Source organism: Astatotilapia calliptera, chromosome 1 (assembly GCF_964374335.1).
Source record: "Astatotilapia calliptera chromosome 1, fAstCal68.1, whole genome shotgun sequence".
Classification (NCBI taxonomy): domain Eukaryota; kingdom Metazoa; phylum Chordata; class Actinopteri; order Cichliformes; family Cichlidae; genus Astatotilapia; species Astatotilapia calliptera.
The window spans coordinates 11,612,508-11,638,506 of record NC_137422.1 but is presented as its reverse complement, the minus strand read 5'-3'; the positions used below and the strand labels follow the sequence as shown (position 1 = coordinate 11,638,506).

The following is a 25,999-nucleotide window of genomic DNA, read 5'->3' as shown; positions in this document are numbered from 1 at the left end:
GCTGTGATTTTTACCTGGTCTGCACTTCATTAATGAGTTGGTGTGACTCCTAAACACTTCCACTTTGTAAAGACATCACTTACAGAAGATCATGGGATAGTCAATTCAGTTGTATTTATAAAGCACCAAATCACAACAGTTGCCTCAAAATTCTTTATACTGTAAAGACCTTGCCTCTCTAAGCAGGCATTAAACAAACATGTTAGAATCCTATTACAGCTCAACACTCACATTCAGCGAGCTCTTTAGAACAACAAGTTTGTAAAGACAGGCTGCATGGCTAGGTGCTGGGTTTTATACACCTGTGCCAATGGGACAGAAAGCTTGATTTCAAAGATTAAGGGGTATGATTCTGTCTGTTTATTGTACTTGCCATTTGTCACTGCAAGCAAAAGGCAAAAATTGCTTCTTTTTTTTTTTTTACAGGCTTTTTTTGTGATAGTTGGGTGACACATTTCAGAGCTGTATAAATGAGTGGAAAGTACAGATACTTCCACACAGGAACGCTGTATGGTCTAATTAACAGCCAGTCTGCTCTGTGGAATTAAAAACAAATTCTATCAAGAAGAAAGAATGGAGAGCCTTTGAAAGAAGGCAGATTGAGTTAAATATAAACTGGCTGTTTGTGAAGGATGCAATGACTAAAGTGTCATCTACAATAAATCTGTGGGAAAGAGATAAGTAAATAGGATGGAAGACTGAGATGATCAACAGGGAACATCTGGTGACCATGATGTTCACACAAGTATGACACAAACAGGGGGACTGTCACCATTAAACTGTAAATGAGGAAATATCTGTCAGAAAAATGGTGCTCCATCCCTGCAGGGGCCTTCCAGAGATTCAGCACCAAGTTGTATCTGTACTTTCTGTAAATGACCGACGACAAGTGGCACCATTTTTTCTTTATACTCATCCTTGTATCGATCTGATGATTTGTTCAGTGTATTCTGTAACAAGCATTTATCCAGAGAGACTGTTTCATGTTACAGGTCTTATCAGTTTGTAGTTTTGCAGTCTGTTCTCACCTGGAAAGTGAAATAAGACCCCATTCAAGCGTCTTCCTCTTGAAGTAGGACAGGTACTACATACTTTGTTTCCTGCATTCTTTCATTCTTTATTAGCTGATTTTGGTAATGGTAATATGGTTTATGGATGTATTCTTATCAAACCAATCCAGATGTATGGCTGGGGGCCCATTTCTTTTTAGTAAGGTTGGTAATTCAGTAATACAACCTGAGAGACACATCTGGCCCTTTAATTGAAAACGGCTACAACAGTGTCTACAGCGATCTGTACAATAAGATGGAGGCCGGTGCTGGAGATCTTGTCAAAATCCAACAGTACAGAAAAGTACTGCTGTATTTTGCAAAAGCATCTGACTAGTGACGCTTCATTCTTCAGCATTACGGTCACCCCCAAACACCCTGAAAATTTATTTTTTTAAAAAGGGACAACACATATTAATGAACATATCAATGTGAATATGCCAGATGTATCCAGAAGACTACTTTTTATTTGCAACGGTCCTACAAAAACAATGAGTAACACCTCGTCAATGTACAACAATACAGTTTAGACAAAAAAAATGCATAAAATTACAACATGAAAATCCACACTGCAAAAAGCATTCCTGGATAGAAAACCATTTAAACAGTGTGGGGTCATCTTGACAGAGAACAGAACAAAAGCTTTGAATGGCCCTCAAGAAGCCTGGAGAACTATTCCTGAAGATTATTTTAAGAAATGAAAGCTTTTCAGGCTGTGCTGGAGAATAAAAGGTGATTATATAAAACGCTGACTATCAAGCTTGTTAGTACTGGACTGTAGGTACTGTTTTTAAACTGGAGCCACAATGTTCAGCAAACAATTTTAAAAATCTGTCTTTCAGTAGCAGATCAGGTAATTCTTATTTTCCCGGTGAACTCGTGATTTTGCTCAGTCGTTTAAATAAGCTATTATTTCCACAGCACCTAAAGGCAACTTCAAACCCTCGAGGACATTGAGGAAAGTTTTAAAAAGGAGCTCACTTTGTGCGTTTACCTCCGCAGACTGGCTCTCATTTCGACACACACATAATCGGCGTGGACAGACTGTCACGAGAACCGCTCATTTGAAACCAATTCACATTACTGCTAAAAATAAAGGAGGGCTAATTGACTCCGGCCAACCTTCGGTGACGCGGCCCACACAAGCGACGCATGCGCAGTGCCGCCGGCGTCGCACAGCACCATCAGTAGGAGCAGGAGCAGGACCAGCGAGAGCCGCCGGGGAGAAGGGTGCCGTCGTTGTTTATTTTACGCAATATAAACTTTTCTCGCAATGTCGGGTTTCGACAGTAACCCTTTCGCTGACCCAATGGACGTAAATCCCTTCCAGGTGAGTGTTGGTTGGTTTCTGTCCGCGAATCGAGTTTCAGAAGCTTTTCGTTTTCTGGTGTAAAGTGAATACAAAGATATGCTCTAACAAAAACCTGTTTGGTTGGTTGCTGGGTTTGGCCTCAGCATTTCCTGGCTAAGAATCGCCACTGTTAAGTGTGACACGTTTCAATGCGCTTATAAACATTTTTACGTTAAAACTGTGAATATTCGCTGGAAGTGTGCTCTGAGCTCACCTGCGCAGGTGAACAGACCCGAGAACAGGTGCCTGCCATTAACCGGGAGTTCTCTTTTACAAGCTATTCATAGATGACACCATTAACTAGAAACCCCAGTAGCAAGCCAGTGACGCTGCTTTTAACTTTATAGATAGTTTTGTTTCTTTGTATATTTTTTTGTTGTTGTTTGTTTATGTTTTACAGACCAGTGGGTTTTTTTTCTTTGTTTTTTTTAGGTCTTATAGACCTAGGAAGTAATGCTTATGAATCCACACGTCTTTGACATTTTAACTTAAGAAATGGATGCTTAATCTTTATTCACACACACACAAACTGTAATTTAACTGAAACAAATGTGGTCCAGGGCAAAGAGTGTTATTAACAGATAATCTGGTGAGAGAAAATTCAGTGTTCAGGTGCTGCTCCTCCACTGGATGGGACACTCCTATAATTCCACAGTTGGCACCACATAAACGCTGAACAGTCATGGATTCTCAGTGTCACACCTTACAGTGTGTTTGATCTTTTTTTTTTCTCTTCTTCCCAGGATGCTTCAGTCACACAAGCCACCAGCAGAGTCAATGACAACGTCGGGGATTACAACCCATTCTCTTCACCGGAAATGGTCAGCCTTTGTGTCTTTAATGGAACTGCTCATATCATAGTGTGATATGATATTCAGCAGGAACCAAATCCTTTGGTTTTATGAAAATATATTTGAAAAGAGATATTGCTTCAACCTTTTTTTTACAGGGACAGCACTCTGGGACGACAATCCCTATCTCTGCTGCACCCTCTCAACCAGCTGTACTACAGACATCTGTGGAGCAGAACCCAAAAGTGAGTGAGACGAATGCATTTCAGCGTGTTTAAATAATGAGATCAGACAACATTAACTGATTTAAGTTACGTTTTCAAGAAATGCAAGTCAGGACACTACCATGCAAAGAAGAATGAGTATTTTTTTTTTCTTTACTTGGTCGATTGTAGCTTGAGTGGTAGAGTGGGTCGCCTGCTAATCGGAAGGTCAATGGGCCAATCCCTGACTCCACATTTGCATTCCTGTGAAAAGATACTGATCCTTGAGTGCCCCCCGATGCATCCACTGGATCGTGTGTGTGTGTGTGTAAGCACTTAATCATGAATAATGTATAAATGTGTGTGACTGGATGAATGAGAGGTATAGTAGAAAGAACTTTGAGTGGTCAACTGAGTAGAAAGTCTGTATCCAAGTCCTGGTCCAGTTCATACATAAACAATGCTAAGAAATGCTTCTCTACAACCCACACACTTGCACTCTGATTGGTGCATCACAGGTAATTCATTTAAGGTTCAATGTCTTGCTCAAGGACACTTTGGCACACAGATTTGATTGGTGGAGGATCTAGCCAACGACCTGCTGGTAGACAACCTGGTGCACATCCTGAGCCGCCCCAAAAGTCATCACATTTTACTGCAGGGACCATCTAGCTTATCACTGCAAGAAAGCAGCACTTTGTATGGTTATTTTAGTGCAGTACATGTATGAGGAAATTGTGTTCAACAATGCTGAAGACAGTATTAAGATGCAGGTCTGCTATCACGCATCAGGCTAAAGCAGCTGCTGCCCAGGCTAACCTGATCAAACAGCAGGAGGAGCTGGAGAGGAAAGCAGCAGAGCTGGAGCGGAAGGAACAGGAGCTAGAGAACAGGAGGCAGGCAGGCAGCGCATCGAACCCCGGAGGTAAGTGGCTGCAGGTATTTGATGTAGTTGTGTTGAGTATGTGTTAAGTCTTAAATGATAATAAGGTTTTTAAATCTTTTCCTGTCAGCTAAAGAGAACAACTGGCCACCTCTTCCAAGGTTCTTCCCTATAAAGCCCTGCTTTTATCAGAATTTTGAGGAGGAAATCCCCGAGGACTACCGCAGGATGTGCAAGAGAATGTACTACCTCTGGATGTGTATGTACCCCTGATTGTAGCATTTTATATGCCAATCACTGACCTAAAAGGATGGTATAGTACATCAGATCTCAGCTTTTAATATGCTAAATTTAAATATGTATCAAGACTTTCCACTCATACTTTTGCTGAAGTTCTTACTTTTTTCTTTACAAATGAATCATGATGAATCAACTTGATCCATTACAAGATACTAGATTGTTTAAAGTCACAATTGCTGCACTAAAACGTCGAGAAATAATTTATTTACCTCACATTTGGGAAATTAATTTGTTACGAAGGAGATGATAATAACAATAATAAAGACACCATTCATGCCTATTAGTTTAAAAGTGCACAGATTTTGGTTCACCTGCGCTTTTTATAAGCAGTGTTGTATTATAAGTGTATGTCTGCGTCACTGGTTTTCTTTTGCACCTCTCCAGTCCACAGTGCCACTCTCTTCCTCAACGTGCTGGCCTGCCTGGCTTGCTTCACCATTGACAGTAACTATGGCGTTGACTTTGGTCTGGCTATTCTTTGGTTCATTCTGTTCACCCCTGTGGCCTTCGTCTGTTGGTACAGGCCGGTCTACAAGGCCTTTAGGTATGCTGTGTCACTGGTATTGTTTACACTTATGAACTTTAATACAAGTCTTCAAACTGTAAATGACCTCCAGACTCATTTTTATGACTTCATGCGATTGTGAAACTTATTATCTCTATTGTGCAATATGTCAGCAAACCAGTGAGCACCTTCGCATTAATAATGTGTCCCCTTTTTTCCCCTCCATAGGTCTGACAGCTCTTTCAGCTTCTTTTTCTTCTTTTTCGTCTTCTTCTTCCAAGTGGCAGTTTACATTATCCAAACTGTGGGGATTCCCCATTGGGGCAACAGGTCAGTGGGATTTATTTTCTTTTTCTTTTTTCCTACACTACCTGAACGTGTGGTGGAAGTGCACCAAGATTCTGTTTTTCATTGTATGAATGTGCATGCTGCTTTGGGATACATTCAGTGTGCATGGACCACCACATTTCTTCATTCACACGTGTTTGTGTGTGAATTCTTCTCCTGTCTCTCCTCTATTGCATTTCTTTGACAGATTCCTGCTGCCCTAATAAATCTGGGTTGCTGCTTTGTAAGTGTGTGTAACTTTTATTTTGGGAGTTCTTTTCTATCATGTATAAAGCTCCTCGGGTTTCCATGTGTCATTTTTACAAACTTCATGCTTTACATTTGGTATCTGGTTGTTTGTGTATTTCTCTTTAATCCACAAAAAAAGAATTTCAGTGTACTATAATAATTACAGAGAAAATGTGAAATTACACCTTTTTTCCTCTTGCATGTTTCTGGTTTTGACAGTGGATGGATAACATCAATCACCATCATCAAGACGAACCTGGCTGTGGCTGTGGTTATGATGGTAGTGGCTGGATTTTTCACTGTAAACTCTGTGCTGGCTGTCATCCTGCTGAAAATGGTACGCAAAAGTAAAACTTCTGTTTACATATTGTATTTTTATAGGTAATCTGATTACTATTTTATTATGAACCTGTCAGATTCAATATAATGTATCTTGATGAACTGAATAACCCTAAGCCAAGTATTTTAAACATGTTTTAAAATGATAAATGGCCTGTATTTATATAGCGCTTTACTAGTCCCTAAGGACCCCAAAGCGCTTTACATATCCAGCTTTACATACCCATTCACACACACATTCACACACTGGTGATGGCAAGCCTACATTGTAGCCACAGCCACCCTGGGGCGCACTGACAGTTGTCGATGACTTATACTGCGTACATATATAAATGTTATTTTTTCTCATTTATATCTGGAAGCTACATCAAAGACAAACTAAACATCAGGTGGTGACAAAAACTTTGAACAGCTTCAGAGGAAATTTTCAAACCAAGTGTGTGTGCTGAATGCACTTACTGTACAGACTTACCTCCATGTAGAAATTCCAGGAGTGTCTTTTGGTTTTTAAAGACAATAATTAATTAGAAAGTGGACACAATATTTCATCTTAATGCAAAAAGGGGGGGGGGGGGGAACAAAAACAACCGTTAAAAAAAAGTCTGTTCCTAGTCTCCACTAGATATCTATTGTATTTTCAGATATCCTCCTCACTAACAGATCAACAGAGGTGTGGACTCGAGTCACATGACTTGGACTCGAGTCAGACTCGAGTCATTAATTTTATGACTTTAGACTTGACTTGAAAAAATGTTGTAAGACTTGTGACTTGACTTGGACTTTTACACCAATGACTTGGGACTTGAATTGGACTTGAACCAGTTTACTTGAAAAGACTTGATATTTTACCCCAAATATAGAATTTAACACGCATATTATATAGAGATTGAAAATGTGACGTCATTCACGGGTAGAACCGCAAAGGATTCTGGGAACTCGTGGCAAGAGATACTAGCGCACGCAGGCTTTCAATTGAAATCAGTTATACAGCGATAAAAAGAAACACAAAAATGTCAAGAAGCTGTTGTATTATTAACTGCAATAGCCGGTCGCATGACAGCCACGGGAAGCTGACGGGTAAAGAGATCGGTTGTTATCGGATTACGACGTTTAAGAGAAATTGTTCGAGCCATGTTTCCGAAGTAACAAACAGGCGACGGATGGCCTGGATTGCAGCCATTCAAAGATAAAATATAACGTCCCAGAACACTCCAGCTCACAGGTTAGTCTGCTCCAAGAATTTCCACAAAGGTCAGTCTGCTGTTGTAGTTAATGCGTCATTTTCATAACATAATTGGTGATATAGGTTACAAGCAAGTCTGTCGCTGAACAGAAATTGTCGCGCTATGCTCCTTTATTTATTGTGCATAAATAGTGAATTGTCCTGACACAATATTGCGTTTCGCTTCTGTTATTATGGTACATTGACAAAAACATATACTTTTATTCACAGGATAAAACAGGTTTTTTGTATCACTAATTGCCCAGTACGATTACAGCATACAATATTATTGTCACTGCTACATTTCTGTAATGCTACCAGAAATTATTTCTACTACTAATTAATTACCGTTGAGCTCAAAGGTCCTATTAATAAACGGTTAACGAATGTGTATTTATGACGACGATTTGTGAGACTGGTAAACTTATGATACGTACGATGGTCTTTCGTTCTACACGGTGCATTTCAAGGTCCTGCACCCATCCGGCGGTAAACTGTACCTGGGCTTGTTGCAGTGACCGGAAGTTACTAAACTTCATGAGTGTATGCACTCACTCCAAGAACCGTATGCTTATAAATATGCATATAAATATGCTACAATGAGATAGCTGACTTCATCTAACTAGCAAATGTTGTCCAGGCTACGTTGGTGATGCAGTTTTTTTTAATGTGTATGATATTTTTGTCATGCGATTTTAAAGCCGGTCCTACAACCGCATCCAAGAATAACATGCAGCTTATCTCAGAACTGTCGGTGAAAATTATTCTTGGAGCTAGGTTTAATTGAGCTGCATTCTAAAGAGGTGCAATTTCACAATTTGTGTATATTTTCTAAGTTCACTATTTTGTCATGTGTTGAGAAAAACAGATTTAAAAATTACATGGTCTAATATTTACATGTAGCATAACTGCAACATGCTTTTTTTCGTTTTTTTTTAATGACTCGAAAGGACTTGAAATTGAAAATTTCAGACTTGTGACTTGACTCGGACTTTTACACCAGTGACTTGAGACTCGACTCTGACTTGCCTGACATTACTTGAGACTTGACTTGAGACTTGAGGATAAAGACTTGAGACTTACTTGAGACTTGCAAAACAATGACTTGGTCCCACCTCTGCAGATCAATGAAACTGAACTCATGAGCTCCTTTGTAGACATAAGAACCATGGACCGAACCTTACAGGAACCAGCAGGTTAAACACTGTTTCATCATTTGATCTCCTGTCATTGTTTAAAATATTCTGTCTTTTCCTATCATCCTAGGTCCACTCTAAATACAGAAACACAGGTGCCAGCTTCACCAAGGCCCAGCAGGAGTTTTCACAAGGTGTCCTGAGCAACCGAACTGTCCAAAATGCTGCTACCTCCGCTGCTACCTCCGCTGCCCAGGGAGCCTTTGGCAGGAGCCAAAATTAGTGTGATTTCTACAAGTTTTGTGTCTCTGGCTATTCTCTTTTCTGACCAGCATACCGGGCTACCCACGTCCCAACATTATGCAGTTGGTGTAAAGGAATTTTTAGGGAAAAGGGCAAAAAGCAAGTAACTTATGAGTAATATACCAAGTGGGGTGTCTCCATTCTCCATGTCCACTAAAAAACTAAATAATAATAAAGATTGTGTAATTTAGGAAGATGTGTAGCTAAAGACATAGTCATCTTCCAAGAATAGGAACCTACCCTCAGTTAAACTTTATTTGTATAGCACCTTTGATGAAGGAAAGTGCAATTCAAAGAGCTTCATAGATGATTGACGAACTAATAATGAGATGGTACATTAATTTAAAAAAAAAAAGGTAAAAAGATTATAAAATGCAAAAATAAAATGGATGGAACTTGTAAAGACCTGCACAGATCTCATCAGCATATGTCATATTCATTTATGCTTTAGAGAAATGTCCAGTAGGAAATCTGAAGCTGGGGTTTAGATAGAGAGCAAGGTGAGGCCGCCACACAAATAAAATTGTAACATTTCATCACTGCATCGCTATTGAAAGCATTTAACAGAGTAGACTAAAGAGATACATGTGAGATAATCTGCAATACAAGAAACACTGATTTAAATCCAGTATTTCTTAAAGATCCTGGTAAAAAGTATCAGGATTTTTTCCTGCTAATGTAGGAATGACATACTGAGGCTTGAAATATAAACTCTTTGTCCAAGGTTGGATTCTCACTTGACACGAGAATGTTGTTGTTTTTTTTGTTTTGTTTTTTTTTTTCCCCCATCTGTGAACAATGGATCTACAAAATGTTTTTCACATTACAGCAGCATACAGAACCTTGCAGGATAACTGTCCTGACTATAAGTGCATTAATACCAATAGTACACTTTATGCACAGTGTCCTGTAAAAGTATAAATGATAATAAATGCATACTGTTACATTACTGTGCAGTTTGAACGTTGATCTCCAAATTTGATGTTTTGATGTGTATATGACAATAGGATGAGCTGCTGATGATGGGAAGGTGATGGGATAAAGAGGTCATTTGTACTGTTTTATCTGCTTACTGATATTTCTTTTTAATGAAGTGAGGCTTAAAGCTGTTCTTGAAGCAAATGAAGATGTTACCTTTTAATTCATGTTAAGAAAACTTGGCATAATACAGAGACTTGCTGTGATTAAAATGAAAGGGGGGGGGGGGGTACTGGTTTATTAATGTAAAGTTACTGGAAGTATAGAATTTGAATGTATTTACATGAAAAGTGCATTAATGAGTAGAAAGAACAATATTTTTGACTTTGTGCCCATGGTAGTTTTACTGTTTTTCCTGTCTGCACCTTGTAATTAGGTTTGAGTGTTTCCTCTCTCTCTCTCTCTCTCTCTCTCTCTCTCTCTCTGTGTGTGTGTGTGTGTGTGTGTGTGTGTGTGTGTGTGTGTGTGTGTGTGTGTGTGTGTGTGTGTGTATAAAAAGTATATAAACACTGTATACTCCCAATCTGATGTTTGTACCTCAGTGCCTTTAAACAGAAGTAACATACAAATCTTTGTGTGACCATTCACGTTCAAGACTTTTAATGCCCTGTTTTATCTGTAGCCTGTGGAACAACTGGTGAAGTTTTCTTGTGATCAAAATGTGTTAAGATTATGTAAATATTAGTGACTTATTTAAACATATTTACTGCTGGGGTATGCATTGGAAATTGATTCTCAATCTTAACATTCAATAAACTGTACTGTCTATAAAATTCTGAATTGAAGTCTTGGAAGTGGTCTTCTTAGAAGTGTATTATTATCTATCAAAAGTGGTCCAAGGATGGAACAGGGGTGAACCAGCGACAGGGTTATGGGCTGTGCTGTGTGGTCCGATCCAACAGGCGAGCTACTATAGCTCAAATTGCCTAAATATTTAAACGTGGTTCTGATAGAAAGGTGTGAGAACGTGTGTATAGTCAGTGTACACGCTGACCCCTTTCCTCTGCTGAACTTCAGCCCAACTTACAGGATTTAAAGGGTCTGTTACTAACATCAGCTGATCTTTTATTATGGAGAAAAAAAACGGAGACGTTTTGAGGGTGATGATTTGGGCTTGTTTTGCAGCTATGGGATCTGGGCAGCTTGCAATCACTAAGTTAACCATGAACTCCTGTGTATACTGAAATAGTCTATAAAAGTGACGATACACAACAGGACACAGATCCCAAGCACAGCATCAATTCTATGAAAAGAAAAGATTGCAATGGCCCGGTCAAAGTCCAGACCTCAACCTGACTGAAATGCTGTTCTGGGCCCTCGAGAGAGCTGTGCATAAACACATATCTGCAAACCTCAATGAACTAAATAAACGATGTAAAGAAGAGTGGGCCAAAATTCCTCTGCAATGATTTAAAAGACTGATAAAGCCATACAGAAAATTATTAGTTTAAGTTCTTGCTGCTAAAAGTGATTTTACAAGCTATTGAATCATGTGGTGTAATTATTTATTAAGAATACACAGAATCTTATCGAGTGAAAACTATGAAAGACGAAAAATGGTTTTTAAACCCTTTTTTGTAAATAAAGGTTTTTTTTCTTTAATCCGAGAGCACAAATCCAACCAGCTACGTGTCTGCGCGCCATTGACGTATCCATGGCAACAGCTTCTAGTGTTGATCATCCCAAGATGGCGGACGCGGAAACAACCGCAACGGTGAGTGCGATGCGAGCTGCTCCTCCTTTTCTTGAATAAACACAAACTTGACTCGAAATATAATGAAAGTGTGACACTTCGCGAGAAAGCCCGACGCCAGGTTTTACCACACGCTTTCTATAACGCTTACTTGAACGTTAGTTAGCTAGGTGGCTAGCCTATTCTAAGTCTGCGCTAAGTTGATTAAGCTGCAGCTAACGGCAACTTGCGAGACTAATCTCACTCACTCAAGGGCAAATTTAAACCTTAACGCTGACAGCTGTAGCTGTGGCAGAATGGCAGGATTGCTGTGGACTGTTTGGGAAGCTTTAGCCCACCCTTAATATACGATAACGTAGAAAACGTTATCAAGCAGCTTTTCATTAACCGCCTTACGACCAATCCCAGTTATATTATCGCTGTGGCATAATAACTTTCAGCGTGTAATGACATGTAGAGAATATCAATAAACTGCTAAGCATCAGCAACCACATCCAAAACAATCCACAAGTGAGGTCAAATATGGGAAGAAAAATATGTGATGCGAGAAGAACTGCGCATGCGTGCATCTACCTGTACATTGTGAAGATAGCAAATGTTACTGTTGTTGCAGTCACTGAACAGAACATACACAGGAGCACGTTACATTGCAAAATTTTACCGGTACATCTCAACAATTTGAATAAAATGCATTAATGTAATATATCATTCCATTCATCCTTTCATTTGATGGTTATTCGGGATGTGGTGGCAGCATGCTGGCACAGACCCCCAAACAACCCTCTCCCCATTCACCTCCTCCAGCTCTTCTGGAGGAACACTGAGAAGAGAGAGTAGTTGAGAGACATAATCTCTCCAGTATGTTTTGGTTATGCCTAGAAATTCTGTCCATAGAAGTTATAAACTGAATTGATGACAAATAGGCAGTGTTTGGTCACCAAGTCTATCCAACCCTACAGATCTGCATGCTTCTGCTGTTTGATTGGGAAAGAGTGTTTTCTCTCTCTCTGTTCATTAAGTAAACACACATGTCATTCAGCTTGTTGGCCCACATTCCCACACAGCCTTCTTTCAGTTTTTGAGTGGACAGGATTTTCTGTATTTTGGTGAGGGCTGCCCGAGGATTATTTTACTGTGTACCACACAGTCATGTGAACAGTCATGTGTTTTTGCAGGACTCTGTGCAGTGCTCTGAGAAACCAAGTACACCCCATGATTCAATAGCCTGTAGATGTACCATGTAAAAGCAATAACTTGTAATAATTATTAGTAATACTTTTCTGCATGACTTTATCTTCACAAAGTTGCTTCAGTTCATTAAGGTTTGTGAGCATTTGTTTATGCACAGTTCTCTTAAGGTCCTGGAACAGCATTTCAGTCAGGTTTTGGTGTGGACTTTAACTGGACAATTGCAACACCTTGATTGTTTTCTTTTTCAGCCATTCTCTTGCACTTTTTTATGCAGGAGAGTTCATGATCGAGTCAATAACATGGTGCTCAGGCCCTCTGGCTACAAAACACACCCATGGTATTGGTATGAGGTGTTTGTGCTGATATGCTGTGTTGATCTTTACCATACACAGCGCTGTGCATCATGACCAAAGATCTGTACTTTGATCTCATCTGTCCAATGGACATTTTTCAGAACTCTTGGAGTTTGGTTCAAACCTAAGCTGTGATGCCAGGCTTTCTCCTGACAGTCCTACCAGAAAAGCCATAACTGTTTTTTCTAATTGTGCTCTCATGAACTTTAAATTGAAACATGCTAACTGAGGCCTTTAGAGTCTGAGATGTAGTGCTTGGAATTTTTTTCCTGCATTTTCTCTGAGCAGTAAACATCTGACCTTGGGGTGATTTTGAAGGGACGCCTTGGGAAGGTTGTTGCATTGTGTTAAAACACACCTGTTTACTCCAAACCAGCAAACTAAAAGAAAACATCATCTTTGATAGAGGTGCTCACACTTGCCAATGATGAGTTAATTAAGTACATCTGATTGGCTGGCGGCTACTGACATTCTTAATTCGTATAGAAGAAGTAAGGATGATGTAGGTTTTCAAAGGCCTGCATAGAATCCTGAGGAAACTTTTGTTTTTCACTTGACTTTCAGACTCCTGTTTGCTGTTATTTATTTTTCTGCTTGTCTTGTTTGTCACATATTTCAGCTCCCTGTTGCTACTGAACCCAAGAAACGTCGGGCGCCTAAAGGTACAGTGAAAGCACTGCAGGTCATGTTCTGAAATTAATTGAATTATTTTCATGTTGTTGTGTGACATTCATTTTTTTGAAATTCATTTCTAAAAGTTGGTTAAGTGTTGATAACTGAAACTAAAGGTTTTGGAAGTGAACGGCCTGCAGAGGTCACCCTCACCCTTCTGTTTGTTTTCTCTGTAAGGAACAGGCATTATGCTGCTGAGCCATTTTCCAGATATTTCTCTGTGTAGAAAATGTCTGGTAATCAGAGGATGTTTTGTCATCATTATTGAAGCCTAATGTGCCATTAAATAGTTTATATTTCTGCCCACAGATATTTTGTCTTTTCTTTGTTTTATAGTGCTTTGTAATAATAATAATAATCAGAGCTACTGAGAATTGCACCTCGGTGGAAGCAGTTGAGTACATGCTATGATGTGGTAATGATAATTTTTATTTGGCATGCAAACCCTTTCCTGGATTGTACTTAATATGAGACACACCTCTGTTCTAACTAAAAAAAAGAAAGAAAGAAAGTAAAGATTGGATTTTAGGAGGCTAATACACATACACCAATGGGAGCAGACTTGATAACAACCTGAATGCAGAGGAACTTTAAAATTGAGATGCACTGTTTTAAAGCCGCTGCTGAGTTAAAAATAAAGTGGCAGCTGGGTGCATGAACTTCACAGCTTTATCTACAGGGAATTGTGACTTCATTATGCCTCATACAGACTGTATACGCAAAAATAGTTCTTTAAAAAGTTTTCCAAATGCAAAGCGTGTTAAAGTGTATATCAGCCGATTTTTGGCACTTGATCACAACTGGATGAAAACAGTCACATGCAAGGACCCATCCATTTTGCAATGTAGACATTTAAAGATTTGACATAATCAAGCAACGTGACATAAACCATAATTGTGTCCATAAGTCACATTCATTCCGCACTTACCAATGTGAAATGTAATTATGGTTATTTAAGGCATACACAAATTTACCTTTGCTATGCAGAGTAGTATGCAGAGTATATTATGTTAGATTTTGAGCACTGCTGTTTGTGCATTCTTAGTGTTAATACCTGACAGGTGCTGTGCAATGGAAAGATCTAAAGTAAATTAAAAAAAATAGTACAGTATGTTAGATTTGAATAAAATCCAGTGTGAGTTTCTTGACTCGGATGTAGCAGTCTGCCTTATTTTTTTTAGGATACTGACAGTCATTTCTGGCACATTCCCGATAAAGGGGGAAAAAAGGTGTCAGTAGGGCTGGGCCATATTATACCGTTCACGGTAATACCGGTATAATGTTAGGCAACGATAGGAAAATGAAATATCGCGATAGAATGGGAGTAAAACGCGCATGCGCAGTGCCTTTGTTTTCATACGCACATGGCCGATTGTTGAGTGAAACAGATGAACCAGAATTGGTTTGTAAAAATGGTGCAACTTCAGTGATGTGGAACTGGTTTGGTGTTTGTCCGTCAGATACACGACAAAGCACATTTTTTTGCAGAACATGCAAGCGGCCGTTGTTATTGTCATATTTGTCGGACTAAGATGCTCTTAAATCTGGGAGTAATCTGGGTCCTAAACTCCGTATGCTTCAGGTCAAACAACACTGCAGCATCACTTAGAGTTAAAAACTGTCTAAATTCTTTCATCTTTAATAAAACGATCAGCATTGCTGCTTTACCAGGTGTAACTATAAAGTTTAACTTCCAGGCATCCATGAAAACAAAAGTTATTACATTTAACGGAGTTAGAAGTTAGCAGGAAGCTAGCGGAAGTTAGCTCGCTAGTTTCGCTAGTTACCTAAGCATGATATAGCATGTTCTGACGGAGAGATTTCTGAAAAAAATCAAACGTGCAGCTCTGCTATCACTTCCAACATAAATGAAGACAGGAAACTAAACAGCAGTGACGTTTGTAGGGTTACTGAAGTTGGGCTAGCTGGTATATAATGATGTGCTACGTGATCGCTAGCGACACAGCTATGTTAGCATAACATAAACAGTGAAGCTGGAGGACGAACACTAACACTTTTCCACTTATAAAAGTTAACGTGAAGGTTCTTCATGGTTAGAGACAAATGCAATCGCATGGCAGGATACTGTAAACGGACCAAACTTCAGTCAGGAGAACAACTGAGATAATCCATCCACAATATGAGGTTAGTCATTAATATACTGCAACAACATGGGAATAGAGCAGCTGCCAGAGAATTCAACATTAATGAATCAATGGTACAGAAGTGGAGGAAGCAAGAAGAATGAGTTTAATAAAGTTTGATTTATCTGACTGCTTTGTTTCGCTTAATGTGCCTTATAATCCCGTGCACCTTATGGTCCGAAAAATGCGTACTGCACACTGCAGTTTAATGTTGCAAAGCACCTCTTTTTAACTTCAGTGGATATTATACATGGTTATGCTCAGGATATGTCAGCCCATTTCTACTGTAAATGCCTTTTGGTTAAACTTTCAGCAAGGAATTTGCATTTGCACTGTTACATTTTTATAAAGCTTTAATGTACATAAAAACCAGCTTCTTGTTTAAGTGAAAATAAATGGAAGGTTGTCTTTTTGCGCTAGTAATGTTGTGGAGTTGTATTTTGTCTCGCATCAATTATATCGTCGGTTATATCGTTATCGCAAATTTTCAAATATATATCGTGATAAATATTTTTGGCCATATCGCCCTGCTCTAGGTGTCAGCATCTCGATGTGAGACTAAATGACTTGACAAGATGAAGGCTTTTTTGGAGGGTTTTTTTGTGTGTGTGATTGAACTTCCAAAAATAATATTCATCATATTTTTCATTACGTTCTCCCCATGTGTCTTTTGATCTCAGCATGCCTCTCCTCTGCTCTTATCCCCTTTTAACAGATGGTTGAAACACACTGAGGGCAAAGCTGCCTTAGCTTCATCCAGATCAAATATAACAATGAGAAAACTCTCTCTTTGCAATGAAGTTTTTCACATTACTATATTTAGGAGACCTCGTGCTGGGCTGTTCTTCTGTGCTTCTTTCTATCCTTCTCTCATACAGTAGTTGTAGGAATACACGTTGCCCATGTATCCCATCACTCCTCTCCAAATTCTGCCTTGCTTTATGTATGTGGACCATAGTGCACCGCAGGACCACAGCTGAAACCCAGAGACAAGAATATTATTGCTGTCTCAGCAGGGAGAAAGCGGATTAGGGTCCCTACAAATAGGGCCATTCCCAGTCTTGACGTGGCAAACGTGTGGAGCCCGTGCCGTTTCACAGTCGGCGATGGAGTGGATTTCTGTGTAGTATCTGGAATGGGCTCAAGTTCTAGCAGCAGATCAGCGAAGCTCTTCTTGAGGCGCTGAAAGATAAAACAGAGGGGAGCTTTGGTGTAATTCACACTGTATTTTTTTTTTTTTAACACTCGGAGTTCGTTAACGATACCCACCCCCCCACCAGTGTCAATGGTAAAGCCTAGCACTGTATTTCACAATGCCTTCAATCCTATTTTTAGCCTCAGAGGAAGGTAGTAGGTGCAAGATAACAGGATTACCAGAATCAGACTCGCTTGAATTGGCATTATGTGTGCTTCCTTGTAAAATGAAATGTTGTACTCCACTGGGAAGAGGACTTGGAGGCGTTGTAGTTCGGTTCTCGAGGTTACCTAACCCTTTCTAAAGCTGGCTTTACATTGTTCTGCTCATTCCTTCAGCCTCCCTCTTTGACTCTGTCTCTATACCCTCGCTCTTCTGTCACAAGCACCTGGCTTGCGAGAGACATCGTTGCCCTGGCAACAGGGAGAATATCTCAACCTGTCGAGACATTAAATGAGAGACACGGGGGGAGAGGAGGGGGAAAAAAGCAGTGTTTGTAACGCAAAACTTGCTTACAAGGTGACATTTACAGAGTGGCTGGTGAATTGATTACAGTTTAGCCTGGGGTTTCTGGTTGAAGTGTTAACATCTATGTTAACTGTCACATCAAAGACTTACTAGCAACTGCATGGGGAGGCTGCTTTCAGGATTATTTATTCAGCTGTCAAATTAGAAAAGATGGCATACATTAAAAATAGTTCTAATAGACATTACTCTTAATAGGCTGAGCCATCTGTTCATAAGAAGAAAAAAAAACTGCTAACGAGCTAAGATTTGCAGCATGCCTGCTCGGTGACTTGACTTAAATTTAGCCTGTGGATTTAGGTTGCAGTGTTACATCTGTGTTAACTGTCAGATCAGAGACTTACTAATGACTGCAAAAGGAGGGCTCTTTAAGGATTAATCATTGAGCTATCAGCCAAATAAGACATCATCTGCACAATAACATGCTCAAAAGTTCTTGTTTTTTTTCCCAAAATCCTTATTCATTTGTAATATTTAGATTTTTATGGTGTTCCTCCACCCAGCTCCAGAGCTTCCTATTGTGGAGAGAAGGAACTGGTTAATCCACCAGCACTATATCCTCAAGGACTACGATACCTGTAAGGTAAAGTGCCTTCATTCCTCAGCTCTGTTTGCGGCGTAGTCTGTCATTGACCTGTGACTGTGCTGAGTGTGATTGACTGAAAGACCCACTCTGACCTCACTGAAGATATACATGATGAAGATATTGAGTTCCCGACATGCACGCGGCTTTGTCTAAGGCCTGATTCATTCACTGCATGCAGCGCTGTTCATTGAAACTGCTTCACACTTAATAAAGTCTCTGAATAGTACTTGTTAGATATATTACTGGACTACTCCTGCACGCGTTTTCTTTGCATATCTAATTTGTGTGAGGCGATAATGACATACATCCCTTCCGCTTACTCTGTTAATATCTACAGATGTACAGAACAGGGTGTAATATTCCTCTGTATCATCTGAGTACTGGATAGATTTCGAAATTGTCTTTCCACTCTGCGCCTTTTTAGGTTATCATCAAAGACCAACTGCAGGAGACTAATGGGATGTGTGAATATGCTATATATGTTCAAGGTGAGCCATCATTTTTGTAGCAGCCATTCCCTTTTTCCGCTTTTAATGTGTAAGATATTTTTTTAACAGCTACATCAAGTAAAACCTCTGTGGTAGTCAACACCAGAGCTGCACAAGTACATGATTTCGTTTCCCCAAAAACTGCTCTTTGGACCTCATGCTGTGTCTTTGATTTTTTTTTAATGCGTTTTTTTTTTTTCTTTTAATTCCTCAAGCAGATGAAGATCCTTTTATTTTGTGTGTGTCTTTATTTCTTTGTGCAGCACTAATCTTGCGTCTTGAGGGCAAGATCCAGCAGTCCCTGGAGCTGTTTCAGAGCTGTGCCATCTTAAATCCCAACAGCGCAGACAATCTTAAGCAAGTGGCCCGATCACTGTGAGTCTTCTGCACTGAAGCCTCTATGAGCGCATCAGTGCCTCTCCATTAGCTAACAAGACAGACACAGGGGAGAAATATACAGTGATAACAGTCACACTGCAGGCCGCTTAGAGCCAGAACCTTCACCGCTTAAGGGGAAACACTGGAGAAAAAACTGTTTTTTAATGCATTGGTCAGCTTTAAGATTTTGGTCCGTATTGACATGATAACATCACATGGTTACTGCAGACTGCGGCACATTCATGATGGAAATCTACCACCACATCCCAGAGATGCTCTATTGGATTAAAATATGGTGACTGTGGAAACCATCTGAGTACAATTTAAGCGCATAGTCATGTTTAACAAACCAGTTTGACATTATCTGAAGTTTGTATGGTTTGTTAGTCTGCTGACAGCAGCCATCAGAACATAGCACCCTGTGGTCACAAAGGGATGGTCATGGTCAGCAACAATACTCAACAATGCTCTCATTTAAATGGTGCTTAGTTTATACTAAAGAGCCCAAAAGGGATCATGAAAATATCCCACACACTGTTAAACCACCAGCAGCCTGAACCATTCATACAAGGCAAGACCCATGTTTACATGTTGTTTATACCAATTCTGACCCTACTGAATGTTGCAACAGAAATTGAGACTCAGCAAACCAAGCAACAGTTTTCTATTGTTCTAATATCAAAGTCACTTAAATCACCTTTCTTCCCCATCCTGATGCTCAGTTTGATTTAATCAGGTCATTTTGACCATGTCTATGTGCTGAAATGCATTTAGCTGTTGCCATGTGATGTTTGTATTTATGACTAGTTTAACAGGCATTCCTAATAAAGTGTCAGGTGAGTTTATATGAACACACAGTTTCATTAACGTTATGTTATAAAGATGTTGTCTCTGTTATCAGTAATCCAATGGGAAAGTTTGGGGCTTATAGTAAAGTTTTATCCTCTTGACCCGTAATGCCTCCCTTTGTAAAGAAAAATGAATACAGCTTCATTGAATGGTTTGTTTTTTAATGTTGTAATAATAGTTATTCTGAAAGCAGTAATTAAAATGGGTTATCGTCTCTTATGGATTATTGTTGTTTATTGTTTCTTCAGATTTCTTCTGGGAAAGCACAAAGCAGCTATTGAATTCTATCATGAAGCTGCAAGGCTCAACGAGAACGACTGGGTAGTAGAAAGCAAACACTCTTAATTCCTACTTTGTCTTTAAGGTTTTGTTTTTTTTTTTGCAGAGATTATAGCACTGACAAATTCTGCCAACATTTAGAGTGGGAATTACCTTGACTGAACCTTTTCTTCTCACACTTGCAACAATTTATCACAATCAGCTCTGTGGTTGCACATCCAAATTCGTCCAGGGCTGTTTTACTAGGGGGCTATCAAAGTTGTGCTACCATTAATCACTCCCACTTCCTTCTCTAATGCTACTGCAGAACTGTTGGCCTATAAAACTTTTACATTTGGAAATTAAATTCAGCTCAACCCGTGCAATGCAAAAATGATCCATGTAAAATCTGACATTTTCTCACCCCAGGAGATCAGTCATAATCTGGGATTGTGCTATTTCTTCATCAAAGACTTCAAATATGTGAGTACAGCTGATTTTACCAACACTATAGCAGGACAAATTGTAGTTGTTCCACAGGGATTTGATCATTTTGATCTTCTGTCTCTCTCAGGCTGAGGAGCATCTAAAGATAGCTCTCAAGATAAACAAGCACGACAAAACCTTCATGATGCTCGGGAAGGTTCACCTGCTGGCTGGAGAAACAGACAAGGCCATAGAGGTGTACAAGAAAGCGGTGGAGTAAGTGCATATATATAATGTTAGCCATTCATGCTAGATGTTGTTAGGCATTACTCTGTATGTACTATACATTGAAACATTCTTGACATGTACAGCAGTCCATTAGAGCTGATACATTTCTCAAAAACCCAACTTAAAGAGTCTAATGGGGGCTGTCCCACTAAAATCTCCCAAAAATATTAATGAGAACACCAGCACTCACAGCACGATACCAACATTGCTTGACAGCAAAAAGAGAAATGTGGGGGTTTGGGCCTGAAAATATTAATGATGTTCTCATTAAGGAATTGTTTATGACAACAAAGTCAAACAATTTTCTTTAGATTCCTGTGGAGAAGTTCAAACATACCGCCTTCAAACATTGGTTCAGAAGGTTCTCGCATACTTTAAGTTGTTTCATCTTGGTTTTTATTTTTATGGCTTTTCTGTCTCCAGAAATCGTTTTATTCAACACTTAAAGCTTTGCCACATTTTTAACTCTGGGTTCAGTATAAATGCAGTTCATTTCCACTTCTCCTCGCATGTTGAATATTTAAACATTAGGCCATGGTGTAAATAAGGAAATGACATTTGTGTCTATAATAGAGCTCATTATGGCTGCCTCCTGTTGGGGGTAAATGAATTAATCAAGTGCCCCAATACTGGTGTCGCTTTTAATGAGACTTACCACTGTGATTCTTATTTTAATGCCAACCTGCCTCTTCTCTACCGTTTTTCTTTGAGCCCCATCGTCCCCCCACAGGTCATAATTAATACTCCACAATTATACCGAATCAAAGGCTGATTGAATAATCACGAGATTCCCTAGATATCAGCTGCTGTATGTTTGCTCAAGAACAAGCACATGCATTGAATATGATTGCTGGCATAGGTTAACTGACATTATTCTTTTGGCTCATCTCTTTTTCAGATTTTCTCCAGAAAACACTGAACTCCTCACAACACTGGGCCTGCTGTTTTTGCAGGTAAGCAGATTTCTTTTTCTTTTTTTAAATGATTTGATGAAATGATATGCCCATAAAAGATGAGCACAGCAAAAAAGGAATGACAGCAATCTTCTCTTTGTTTGAGCTCGGGAAATACCAGAAAGCATTTGAACATCTTGGGAATGCCCTCACCTTTGACCCCAACAATTATAAGGTATGTGGGTACTTACACATTACAATTAGGCAGAAGCTTATTTTGTTACTCACCTCCTTAAGGACAGTGCACCAGGTTCCTTTTAAATCAGTTCATTCCCTGTCAGATGTTACGGCCTGACTTTCATCTTTCATCAAGGCTACATCTTCCTCTAATATCTCTTTAATCATTGTTTTTATTCCTAGGCCATCCTGGCTGCAGGCAGCATGATGCAGACCCATGGTGACTTTGATGTGGCTATGAACAAGTACAGGGTGGCAGCATGTGCTGTGCCGGAGAGTCCCCCTCTGTGGAACAACATTGGCATGTGCTTCTTTGGGAAAAAGAAATATGTAGCTGTGAGTAATGTTTTTTTTTTCCTGCTTGTTTTCATCCAGTTTGGATGAGAAAACTGCCAAAAGGCAACACACACAAAAAGCCTACTCGGTGTTATTTCCACACCAGCCATGGCTCGTGCCTTTAATCACAGCCCAGCCACTTAATTCTGCTGTTTCTGAAGGAGCCCTTTGTGTATACAGTACAGTGTTTATCCTATCTTTTATTTGATAGAGACAGCGTAGATAGACAGGAAAGTGGGGAGAGAGAGAGGAGGGGGAAGGCATGCAGCGAAGGGGCGCAGCACATACGTTGCCTTTACTGTATGTATCTGCTAGGTGTTCAGATATATGTTATACATATACATATATATAATGTAAACATATCTTAATTTTAAAAGCAACTTCATTCAATTCTTTTTTTTTTTCTAGTTTAGAAACCAACACGTTGTGGGGATGACTGAGTACAATACAAACTCTACATTTTCTGTAATCTTCATTAATCTTGAGAAAATGAAATCAAACCCCCCCAAACTCTGTAAAACACAACTTCATTACAATTCTGGTGGTTTTTCTTTGGCTAAAACCTTCAGAGGATCTGGCACAATTCCCTCTTCAGGAAACTTCTACATATGTTCCTGAATCTGATGTTCCTGTTTGTTCTACTTCATATATTATTAAGATACTCACCTAAAGGTCCTGACAATTTCTCTCTCCTAACTTCACGTCTCCCACAGGCCATCAGCTGCCTGAAGCGGGCCCACTACTTGTCTCCCTTTGACTGGAAAGTGTTGTACAACCTTGGTCTGGTACACCTCACCATGCAGCAGTATGCCTCTGCCTTCCACTTCCTCAGTGCAGCCATCAATCTGAATCCACGAATGGGGGAGCTCTACATGTTGCTGGCAGGTACGGAGCGAGTGAGACAGACAAATCCTTCATGATTTAATTCTGCCTGAAGAGGAAATCTATGACGGCAAAAACAGGGATAGCTTTTTAAATAGCACTTTACTGAAAATGTCGCTGCTTAAAGGATTTTGGGGGGGGGGGGGGGGGGTTATAAATGTATTAGTATTTTCATTAAATCTATTCAGCAGCTTGACCACATTTACATTTGATTTGAAAATTGAAAAGGGCTTGTATGTGACAAAAAATTTCCTGTCACATCTTTAGTTGCTCTGACCAATTTGGAGGATTATGAGAACGCCACCAGATCTTACGAGCAAGCTGTGACTCTGGATGAGTGAGCCTGTCCTCAGTAACACCTTGAAACTTCCATTGATCTGAATTTAAAACTGTATCAGATCATTGATTTTTTTTTTCCTCTTCTTGGTGATCAATTTTCCACAGATCCAACCCCCTGGTTAACCTGAACTTTGCAATCTTCCTCTATAATCATGGAGACAAGAAGGGAGCTCTGGATCAATACCAGGATATGGAAAGGAAAGTCAACATACTCCGAGACAGCAGTAGCAACTTTGAATTTGATCCTGAGGTACTGTAGATCCTGATATCAATGATGTCTCTGAAGTTAGTGGTCATTCTTTGTTCCAACGCAACACATTTTAATCCCTAACAGCTAATGGACATGGCTCAGAAAATGGGAACTGCTCTACAGGTGACAGAAGCGCTGGTGTGGACTAAACCAGGCAAGGACTCCAAATCAAAACCAAATTCTGCAGCAGCCACCAAAACCCCCGGTGCTCCCCTCGGTACTAACCAAGTCCTGGGTCAGGCCATGTCTTCAGCCGCAAGCTACAGCAAAAACATTCAGCTGTCAACAGGTACACACGACCAGTTATGGTCTTGTTTAAAGCAATATTTCATGATCCGCCTCCACGGTGAAGCCTCTCCTGTGCCGTTTTGATCAAAGATGAAGGGGACGTTTGTTAAGAACCTGAAACATCAAAGTCAAACTGAATCTCTCGCTTACATTTGTTCTGAACGCAAACTCAAAATGACTTCCAAGGAGTCCAGTGTAACGCCGGCAGAGTGTGTGATTTGCAGCTTCCACCTCTCTGCATCAAACCAAAGTTCTTTTTTTCATTCAAAAGGAAAACTTGAAAATATCACTTCCCTGTATATTCAAAGGCTCGTGCCTTCACTGCTGTAGCAGATTGAATATACAGGGTAAGGCGAAATGGAATATGTGGGGGAAAAACGACGTCAACCTATTGCCTGTATGCTGTGTGTTCTATTCTTTGGAACAAAAGAGAATCAATAGTGTGGAAAAATGACACACGGGTAAGCTTATGAATTCAAGGCTACTGTGCAGTGATTGCAGAGGCTTACAGCTCTCAAAGGTAAGTGGATAGTAGTGCTTTTCTTCACTGGAGCCAATGGCCTGTGTTTTCTCCCACTCATGTGTAGCTGGTAACAAATATCACCAGAACAATAGATACATCTTCAGTGACATTGGCATTTTACATAATTCCACAGCTCTGGCATCTATTTAGCCCCTGACAACCAGCAATTACCAGCCATTGTTTGACAACCAACCAACCTGAATGTGTATGTACTTTACAGCTGGATTTAGAAACATCTGGTACTATCTGCACATCTGCACAGAGAATTAATTAAATTGTCCCGTAGCATGTGACATAATATAGACATTTACAGCCTGGGACCAGTCACTATTCCCAGCTAATGCTGCAGAGCTCAGCATTAATGAACCCCACGCGTCTCATCAGAAAGTAAAAGATTTCTGATAAGCTTGTAGCGAAGCAAACCTGCATGAATTCTGTTTGTCTTTTCCAGGGGTGTCCGGAGGCCCTTCCAATGCAGGAGAGCCAGAAGATGATGTACTGGAAGCCCCCAGCCCACCTTCTGATCCTCCGGGATCCCCAGAGCCCGCAGAGTCAGACAACCCTAAACCCAGAACCTCCAAAATGAAATCGAAGGTGCAGGAATGAATTCTCTTGGTGGCTACAGTCTTACACTACTTGTGTCATCTTTGAGGTCACCTATTTGTAATGGAGGACAATTAAGCCTCTTTGGCTACGTTCACACTGCAGGTCTTGATGCTCAATTCCGATTTTTTGATCAAATCCGATTTTTTTGTCTGCAAATAAAATTTGACAGTAAACGCTCTCTAGTGTGAACGCTCAAAGCGGCCCGCGTGCGCAAAAGAAGACGTCACACACAACGCTCTCTGTTTAGACCCAGAGCAAACAATATTGTTTGACTGATAGCCCTTAATATAAAGACTTCGGACTTTACGTTTCTCAATTTTTGCTTTAAGTTATTTTGTTATTTACATAACAATGTAAATAACCTAATAATGATCCTTATTGCTGTTTTAGAGGAGCGGTGCTTCAAAGAATAGTTGCAGATTTCTGTCAAAATCTGCAGATTATACAGTACAAATAACATGTTCACGTTGTCTTCCCAATAGTTTCACTAACATCTACACTGGATGCCAGGAAGCGTTCGCGATGTCTTCTCTGGCGCTGATAATTGGCGTCTGTCTTGTGTCAGTGACGTAAACGATGGATTTAATGCGACATAACCATTCAAACAGCAGTCGCTTTCTAAAACATCGGATATGTTTCGGATTCAGTACCACATACGAAAGTGACTCAGATCGGATTTGAAAATACTGTCATAACATGATCGTATATGGGTCACATAGGGTCAAAAAAATCGGATTTGATGCGCTTTCGCCTGCAGTGTGAACGTAGCCTTTGAGCGCAGCCAAGCCACTGTATTTGTGCTTTTTCTAGCTCATGGTAGTTCAGTCTTGGTTTTAATTTAGCAGCACAGAAGTTTCACGTCCTGCTCCGACATTTCCATGTGAAAAGGGTGTGGTCGGTGTTCACTGTTATGCCTCTCATCTCAGAAATATCAGTACACAACTCACCGATGTAAACCAACAG

At 39.9% G+C, this 25,999-nt stretch overlaps 2 protein-coding genes across 3 annotated transcripts; both read left to right on the top strand.

Moving 5' to 3' along the window:
• Positions 1-2,175: 2,175 nt before the first annotated feature.
• scamp2l (secretory carrier membrane protein 2, like) lies at positions 2,176-9,607 on the top strand. The gene is made up of 9 exons (XM_026162532.2): positions 2,176-2,379; positions 3,144-3,221; positions 3,350-3,436; positions 4,187-4,319; positions 4,408-4,536; positions 4,962-5,121; positions 5,311-5,412; positions 5,878-5,995; positions 8,486-9,607. Exons 1-9 carry the CDS (start codon positions 2,323-2,325, stop codon positions 8,636-8,638), a joined length of 1,017 nt encoding a protein of 338 aa, XP_026018317.1. The 5' UTR covers positions 2,176-2,322; the 3' UTR covers positions 8,639-9,607.
• A 1,570-nt stretch (positions 9,608-11,177) lies between these two features.
• bbs4 (Bardet-Biedl syndrome 4) lies at positions 11,178-25,175 on the top strand. 2 transcript variants are annotated; one of them, XM_026162487.2, is made up of 16 exons: positions 11,178-11,350; positions 13,493-13,535; positions 17,888-17,992; positions 18,420-18,483; positions 18,747-18,858; positions 19,959-20,031; positions 20,398-20,451; positions 20,543-20,670; positions 21,581-21,635; positions 21,742-21,810; positions 21,996-22,148; positions 22,862-23,033; positions 23,298-23,367; positions 23,475-23,619; positions 23,704-23,908; positions 24,882-25,175. In XM_026162487.2, the coding sequence occupies exons 1-16, from the start codon at positions 11,193-11,195 to the stop codon at positions 25,034-25,036; spliced, it is 1,761 nt and encodes a 586-aa protein (XP_026018272.2). In that variant the 5' UTR covers positions 11,178-11,192; the 3' UTR covers positions 25,037-25,175. The 2 variants fall into 2 exon arrangements, with proteins under 2 accessions (XP_026018272.2, XP_026018263.2); XM_026162478.2 differs by having other exon boundaries at positions 11,256-11,350; positions 17,913-17,992.
• Positions 25,176-25,999: the final 824 nt, after the last annotated feature.